We start from the raw sequence: 9238 nt of genomic DNA on the forward strand, positions 1-9238 counted from the left end.
CGAAACAACCCTAAGGGAAGAAAAAACTCTACAAGTAGTTTATGGTGGTTGTCCTTATATGTATATCGTTTATTTCTGAACTTTTCAGATGACCTGAGTTTTTACAGGTGTCTGTCAACTCTCAACAATGACTTCATATCCCTCTGGTCTTGTTTTTGCATTTATTTGTATGATATGTAGTCAGCGATTTATCTGTTATTTAGTTGTATTATATATATCTGGATTCATGTTATTGTTATCTTATTATTTAGCAAGTTTACAACCTGCTAAACTAATTTGGGAATTTCTATTTAAGGATTCATTTGTGTCAAAGCCTTATTCTTATCAATTTTTTTGGTGTTATCTATACCATACATTTGAAGTATTATTATTTTGAATATTTTAATCATGTAATAGATATTAATTTAGGGCCTTAAAACCCATAATACCACCATGCAAAACCCATGGTACAAAGCTGTGATTCAACCGTTCATATGAATTGGGCACTTTAACAACTAATCTAGACACTCTTACACATTTCACATAACTATACCCTTATATTCCTCCTTGGAGTGTCTCTTCAATTATTTCATTCTTGAACCTCTCTTACCTTTGGAAAAACTATTAACAAGTATACAATAAGGTTAGCTATCGATCTCCTTCCACCTCTCTCATGCCTATAAGACTAGTTGCACATCATCTCTAATGCCTCTATACATCTCTATACGATCTTGTTTGGCTAGCTTAGTTGTAATATTTTATATTTAATTAGTTCAATACATTGAAAGTTTCAACCCTAAAATTCAATAGAAGCTCTGTCACAACTAGGCAAACTGATATGTCATCCCCTCTATGTATTTGCATATTTTATGATTTATATTTAAAATAATAGATCTATTTTTTATTGGCTATGTGTGTGTGTGTGAATATATATCTATATATATATATATATATATATATATATATATATATATATATATATATATATATATAGAGAGAGAGAGAGAGAGAGAGAGAGAGAGAGAGAGAGAGTATCTCCTTTAACAAAACCAAGTCTTTTATTCACATGTATTTATCTTTAAGAGTGTGGGTTATTCTACGATGTGGATCACTCTTGTAAGATCATCATGATTCTTCAATCTCCGAAAGAGTATGATGATCTATTGCGGTGAATTTCAAGTAAGTTTTGTTCCTTCTTCTCTTTCCTTCCCAAGCATTAGGGTCTCTATCTCACTAATGGAATTACCAAGTAATTAACCCTAGTTTTTTGGTCTAATTTACTTTGTTAATGAAAACTAATCTAAATCCTAATTGAATACCTAAGTCACATGTATAGGTTGTTATTAACATGATATTATGATCTTGATTAATAGAGTCACTTTTCTCCTAGAAAACCTATTCTAAATCCAAATTAAATCACCCAAGTCACATATAAATAGAGGTTTTCATTACAAATATCTTAAAGTCCTAATTAATATAGTGGATTTCACTCTTATTTTCAACTTATTTTATCGTAACCTAAAGTTATTCACTACTTGGATCCGAAAACAAAGAGCATCTCCACTATCCTCTTTACATCTTTTAATTGTGTATGTGAGGGTGTGGTGGTCCTCCGTCACCCCATCCCTGCCCCTCCTCACACTACTTGTAATTTAGAAGCAGGAGAACCAACAGTAGTAACCATTTTTCATCAACGTTTCAAACCCAACAGGGATCCATCATCAGGACATTCTTGAATGATGATAGTAGAAGAGCTTTAATGAGGGTATTAAATAGTTTATAATAGTGTGAAGTGAGAAGATTAAATGCATGTCAGCTGTTTGTTTTAATCATTTTTATTTATTTTTTATTTTTTAATTAATTTTAAGAATTTTAAGGTATTTTTCAAATAGATCAATTAAATAATTAATCAAAATTATTTATTATTTATTATTTATTTGAAAAATACCTTAAAATTCTTAAAATTAATTAAAAAATAAATAATAAACAAAATTGATTAAAACAAACAGCCAACATCCATTTAATCTTCCCACTTCATACTATTATAAACTATTTAATACCCTCATTAAATCTCTTCTACTATCATCATTCAAGAATGTCCTGATGATGGATCCCTGTTGGAATTTGAAATGTTGATGAAAAATGGTTATTACTGTGGGTTCTCCAGATTCTAAAATATATTGATCATCTACATTTTGGTGGCTTCATTGGGGAGCATTTAATAGCCCTTCCCCCCCATTGGCAAAGACACCCTTTTCTGTTTCATTTTCAATCGCTACTCCCACCATAGTGGGTATAATGTATTTATCTATTGAGAGAGGTAAAACCATACTTCGCCCTATATAAATCTATTCCAATCTACTCTTTAAGATAACCTTATTCTTTATCCTTTATATTTCCATGATGGAATTCATCTTGGTTAACAACATTGACTTGACGAGTGATGTGGCTTCTCATGGGGCCCTTTCCTAGCCTTTCCATTTAGCATGCATTGATAATGCTAATCCTAACTTATATTAAGGTCTCACCCATATACAAGGTTATTTCTTACGGAATTGAGGCACCTTCTACCATGGTGATCCCCCTCTCCCTATAGATAAAGAAGTTGGGTAGTCCCCTCATGCCTCTAATCAAGGAGAATATTATAGGTTTCCACCTGAGAACCTCGTTCTCTTAGGAGAGTTTATCTTTCCTTTCTCTAGGGACATTTCTAAATAAAAACAACACCCACATATCCCAAATGACCTCTCCCACAACAAACCATATTCATCCTAGTCTTGTATGCATCCCCATGTCATTTCCTTGTCCTCACACTACAACAAAACCAGCGATTTGCGCCAGATTTAGTGCCAGATTTTAGTGCATTTTTTTTGTAATTGTGATGAGGAACCTGGCGCTAAATCTGGCTCTATTGTACAATTTTTAATGCGTCCTTTTTTGCACCTGATTTTTCATCCTTTTTCACGCTAGATTTTGCATCATTTTTTACACCAAACTATGCATCATTTTTTGCGTCAAATTTTGAACCAAGATTTGCATCTTATTTTATGACAGGTTTTGCTTCTAGTTTTGTGTCATTTTTTGCATCTATTTTTCATTCTCTTTTGCTTCCTATTTTGTGTCATTCTTTGCTTCCATTTTTGCACCATCATTTGCATCAAGTTTACACTGTATTTTGAATCCAATTTAACGTCTTTTTATGCATCCATTTTGTGTCAGTTTTTGCATCTAGTCTTACGCCAGGTTTTGTATCTAGTCTTACACTAGTTTTTGCTTCTATTTTTGCACCAACTTTGGTGCCTATCTTTGCACCATGTGTTGAATTTGATTTAGCACCAAATTTTGCATCCATTTTTGTGCCCATTTTTGCATCTTTTTTTGGACCATTTTTTACATCCACATTTACGTTTGATTTGTCTCCATTTTTCCCATCTCATTTTGCACCATATTTTGCGTCATTTGTTTCATCCAATTTTGCATCATTTTTAACATCATCTCTTGCATCTAATGTTACATCATTTTGAGCATCCAAATTTGCATTTATATTTGCATCTTATGTTGAGTCATGTGTTGTGTCCACCTTTGCATCTTATTTTGTGTCTAATGGTACATTCAATTTAGAGCCATTTTTTACGTCTACTTTTGTATTTGTTTTTGCACCAAGTTTTGCATCCAATTTTAAGCTATTTTATGCCCCTTTTTGCAACATTTTTTTGTGTCTACTTGTGTCCAATGTTGCACCATTATTTACACCGACTTTTTCATCCAATTTTGCATTTTTTTGGTGTCTAGTTTTACATCGTTTTCACCATCCAAATTTGCATCTTTTTTTGCCTCATTTTGTGTCCACATTTGCATATAATTTTGTGTCTGAGTTCGAGCCTAAATTTGCATGTGATTAGGAATCATTTTTTACATCCAATATGGCATCCTTGGTTTCACCTTTTTTCAGCCCCATTTTGCATCTTGTTTTATGTCTTTTCTTACATCTTTTTTTTTTCCTTTTTTGCACCCAAGTTTGCATCCCAAATTTACACCATTATTTGCATCATCATTTGGCATATTAATTTGTAACGTTTTTTGCTTCTTTTTAACGCTCAACTTTGCATCTTATTTTACATCTAGTTGTTGTCTTTTTTTGCATCTAATTTGGTGCCCATTTATGTGTCCTTGTTTTTGCCCAATTTGATATCCTTTTGTATGCCATGTTTTGTTCCCTTCTTTGTGTCAACTATTGCACAATTTTTCACTTCTAATTTAAAACACTTTGTATGTCAATTGTTTGCATTTTGTATTAATTCCTAGTTTAACACCCAATTTTACTTTCAATTTTGCATCCATGGTTACATCCGCATTTGACTTCTTATATAGAGTATATTTTTCTTTACATATATGACCCCCTTTATAGATTCATAGTGAAATATATGATAGTTTCTAAATATCATTAAAGCAGATATCACAATTCAAAATCATTTGTAAAGAAATTTAAGAGAAATTGACAACATCCATCCAAAAAAATAACAATGTGTCATTAACAATTTTCAAAACATGTATAAAATAGCAACATAATACTAATAAAATCAGTATTATTTTTAATCAAAACAAGTAAAATTCAAATATGATTAACAAATCAAAATATTTCATGAATATCGTTATTCTACGATAAATTAACAACATACATAAATCAAACTCATCGTATGATTACAAAATCAAAATGTCTCATTGATATAGGGTAAATTCACAACACCCATCTAAACATAACAATGTCATTCTACACAATAATTTCTTCATAAAAAACAATGCATGTGCATGCCTAGCTACCACCACCAAGATCATCCTCATGATCATCTTGACCATCCGCATTACTCTGATCCACATCATCACCAACACCGCAACTATCATCATCATCTCCTCCTTCACCACCATCATCCTCATCCTCATCCTCATCATCTCCTGATATATGTTGAACATAATTTGGATCATCGTCTTGGCAATCATTACCTATAGCATTCTGACAAAAAAAATCAATATTACATGTTAGTATTAATTACATAACACAACGCATGTTTTTGTTATACAATGTTAACCATAAAATGAGGTAAGATATAATATCTAATAGTACTAAAAAATAAAATGAAAATATGGTTTAAAAGTATATTGGAAATCCAACTAAGATTACATACCATAGAGTCCATCCAAACAACAAATTCAACCCATCTCTTTTGCTGCAGCACCTCCTTTTCCAAATGATTTGGAGGTCTTCCATATTTTAGTTCCTATCAATCAGTAAATAGGGAGAAATTAGATAACAATGACTTTCTTCTAGTACAAAATTTATTAAAAAATTATCACATGTTTAATATACTTACAAAGGTTGTTATCAGTGCTTTTAAACCTTTCTGGCCACTACGATGAGTGACTTTTGTCTTGGTTAACCTCGCCTTGGATGCCTTGTCCTTAAACATAAACCAATTCAATTTATTTTCACACAAATACATGTCTAAGATACTTATAAGTATTAATACATTCTAAATAATGTTTAATGAAAAATTCAATACCTGAATGCTCTCATTGCCGGCTTTTCTTTGTGCATCCAACTTCTCATATGATTTTACAAGTTCTTTCCATACTTTAAAAGGTATGTCAATAGGTCTTTGTTTCAGTCTTTGATCTTGAGGCATTTTTTTAATTTTTCTTGTTTGGTTAAAAATTTTGGTTAAAAAAAAACTGAACAAGTAATTCACATCAATGGCATGGGGACTCTATGGATATGTGTAAAAAAATGGCTATAAAGAAAACATCCAAAAAACTTATGAGCTCTCCCTTTGATGGTCACTTGGGGCATATGGCTGGAAAGGAACAACTCCATTTTCGAAAATCAAGGACAATCCTCTCTCAAAGTCCTTCCTAATATTTGCTCCAAATGTCTTAAAATGAAAAACAAAATTCAAACGTCATCCTTAAACATCTCCCTTAAATATAACGTTGGACCATAAATTCTTCACTTTTATTGTTATCGGCTCTGGAATGATTTTTCTATATGCAATTATATAATGAAATATGTGTGCACTAATGAAAAAACATTGAGTTTCATTTTTCATAATCACAAACAATGAAAAAAGAATCACACGTAACTAGCATCATTTTGGAAATTTTATATTTATTAAAAATCTTTAACATGTTTTCCTCCCATATCTCATAAAAAGGTGTGAAATTTTTTATATACTCTCCAATAAGCCTAAGGATCACATACCTTTTAGAACTTTGCATTACCATTATATGTTTCTCCTTGAAGATATATAATATGTTTCTTCTTTAACAAAAACGCTCTGATCGAAGGATGGTAATGTATTCATAGAAGTCACTGCAAAAAATCATTTGGGTATGAGGATTTTCAAGATTTCAATGGAAATCTGGATGTGGGATGCGATGTTACGATGTGGGTCGAAGAGATTGAGCTCTTTCTTTTTCTGGATTATGGGATTTGAATGCAGGAGTTGTTTCTATGGATGATAAAATTATGAGATTGAGGATTGTGGTCTTTGAATGCAGAAATTGCTTCTTTGGATGATAAACTTGTGCTTTTTTTATAAACAGTTGTGGGGATTCTCCTAAGTTTTTATTGATTTCTCTTTTGTGTATCATTCTTGTCATTGTCAACCCCATTATCATATCAATGTCTAGGATGAGAAAGACAGGGATGGGATCAGTGAGGGCTCAATGTCTTTGTTGTCATCAGAGTCCAGGTCGGTTGATGGCAGTGAAATGGAAGGGTAATCCCCAAGGTGGTTTGTTGACGATGATCAGACATGACACAAAATGAGGCGTGGGCTCGTTCTGAAGACCAAGTGAGTGGATTCCTTTGATGTGGAGGCCATGGACGTGCCCGGTGTTCATAAGGGCCATGATAAGGACCTTTCATTAGGACGGACGCTCGACTTGGCATTCCAAACACTTGGAGTGGTCTATGGAGATATGGGTACCAACTCCTTGTATGTTTTCACTAGTGTATTCATCCAAGCTCGTACCAAAGGAGAGGAAGATGTTTTGGGTGCATTAGCTTTAGTGATGTACACAATAGCCCTCATCCCTTTGGCTAAATAGGTGTTCATTATGCTCAAAGCCAATGACAATGGTGAAGGGGGGACATTTTCCTTGTACTCTTTGATTTGCACATATGCGAAGGTCAATCTGCTCCCCAACCAGCAACCATCAGATGAAAAAAATTCCAGTTTCAAGCTCAAGTTGCCCACCCCGAAACTGGAAAGATGATTAAGAATCAAAGAAAGCCTTTAGAGAAGTACAAAATTGAAGACCCTACTGCTACTCTTGTTTCTCATGGGTACTTCCATGGTAATTGGGGATGGCATACTTACACCTGCAATATCAGTCATGTCTGTTGTTAGTGGCATGCAAGATGAAATATCTAGCTTTACGGAAGACACAGTGGTCATTGTCTCAATCATATTCCTGGTGATCTTGTTCAGCATAAAACAGTTTGGTACAAGCAAAGTAGGCATGACATTTTCTCTGGCACTCATGATATGGTTTTTCTCTATTGGTTCTATTTTACTTTACAATATTATTTAACATGACATGACAATTTTAAGGGCATTCAATCCTGTTTATATCTATTACTTGTTCAAGAGGAACACTATCAAAGCATGGATGTCCCTAGGAGGTTGCATGTTATGCATAATAGGAGCTGAAGCTATGTTTGCTGATTTGGGTCACTTCTCAGTAAGATCCATCCAGATAGCCTTCACATGTGTAGTATTCCCATGCCTACTATTGGCTTACATGGATCAAGTTGCATATCTTATGAAGCATCCCTCTGTGGTGGAGAACGTATTCTCTGCTTCAATTCCAGATGGTTTTATCTGGCCAGTCTTCGTGATAGCTAGTGTTGTTGCCATGATTGCAAGCCAGGCAATGATCTCAACAACAATTTCATCTATTAAAATGTCCATGGCCCTAGGATGCTTTCCCAGATTGAAAATAATTCACACATCCCGACGGTTCATGGGTCAGATCTACATTCTTGTCATCAACTGGGTTCTAATGATAATGTGTGTCTTGGTATGTGATTGTTTTAAGAGCACGGTCGAGATATCAAATGCATATGGCATTGCAAAGGTAGAGATGATTATGGTGACTACAAGCCTAGTGACTCTTGTCATGGTTCTTATATGGGCAAAAAATATATTCCTTGCGATTGGATTTCCTGTTCTATTTGGATCAACTGAGCTAATTTATTTTTCTGCAGTTTTGATGAAAGTGGGGGAAAATGGTTGGATAAATGGTTTTTGCCACCTGCTTCCTTCTTGTGATGTACATTTGGAACTATGGAAGTGTTCTGAATTATCAGGAGTTGTATATCTTGTTGGTCACAGAGATGTCAAGGCTAGAAAGGATTCATGGTTTCCTAAGAAACTAGTTATAATCTACTTCTATGCTTTCATGAGGGAAAACTGCAGGGCAGGCCCTGCAAGCCTCAATGTACCTCACACCAATCTCTTGCAAGTTAGCATGACATATACTGTCTAACTTGAAGGTTTCCATGAATCAAACATGTTGAATGTTTTTCAAGGACCAAGTCACAACATCAATATGGTGATGGATAACAAAGATTTCCTTGAAGGTGGCAGAGATGAAGTGAATTTTAATGTGAAGTTAATAATCATAAGTTTTGTTGTCGACCAAGATCTTCATTACTTAGTCCTTGATTTTGTTTGATAGAGAATAATAGCCATTCCTATGATTAATCACTGATATTTATGAACAAAGACACCATTCTTTTTTCAATGAAGATGATAGGTGGTATTTTATATGCATGGTTAAGCCTAAGATAAGCCATGTTTTCTACATAAGAAAGTTATATTAAGTTATATCCATGAAAATCTGTGTTGCATGGGTACCCGCACCCGGGGGTAGGGTTCTCGAACCCGTCCCGGGTTCCCGCACCCAAGTACCGGATTCGGGTACGGGTTCTTCCCAGACGAACCCAGAAGAACCGGGTTCTTCAAAAAAAAAAAAATGGGTTCTTTTCCTTTAACGGGTTCTTGGGTTCTTCGGGTTCTTCGGTTCTTCGGTTCTTCGGGTTCTTCGGGTTCTTCGTGTGCTTGGGTTCTTGGGTTCTTCGGGTTCTTCGGGTTGGGTTCTTTGGGTTCTTCGGGTTCTTTGGGTTCTTCATAAAAAAACTATATTAAAAATTTAATTTTCAAATAATTTTTTTTTATTGAAATTTAAAAAATGATAT

General features: G+C 34.1%; 1 protein-coding gene and 1 pseudogene across 1 annotated transcript; one reads left to right on the plus strand and one right to left on the minus strand.

Annotated features, from left to right (window-relative positions):
• Positions 1-4649: 4649 nt before the first annotated feature.
• LOC149153965 (uncharacterized) lies at positions 4650-6227 on the minus strand. The gene is made up of 3 exons (XM_089442757.1): positions 5349-6227; positions 5163-5255; positions 4650-4990 (listed from the first exon to the last, which is right to left on the minus strand). The coding sequence occupies exons 1-3, from the start codon at positions 5475-5477 to the stop codon at positions 4793-4795; spliced, it is 420 nt and encodes a 139-aa protein (XP_089298883.1). The 5' UTR covers positions 5478-6227; the 3' UTR covers positions 4650-4792.
• Positions 6228-6679: 452 nt separating this feature from the next.
• Positions 6680-8844, plus strand: LOC149153966 (putative potassium transporter 12 pseudogene; annotated as a pseudogene).
• The last annotated feature ends 394 nt before the right edge of the window (positions 8845-9238 follow it).

This window comes from Pinus tabuliformis, chromosome 9 (assembly GCF_031772625.1).
Source record: "Pinus tabuliformis cultivar Carrire ecotype Pingquan chromosome 9, CPIR1, whole genome shotgun sequence".
Lineage (NCBI taxonomy): Eukaryota > Viridiplantae > Streptophyta > Pinopsida > Pinales > Pinaceae > Pinus > Pinus tabuliformis.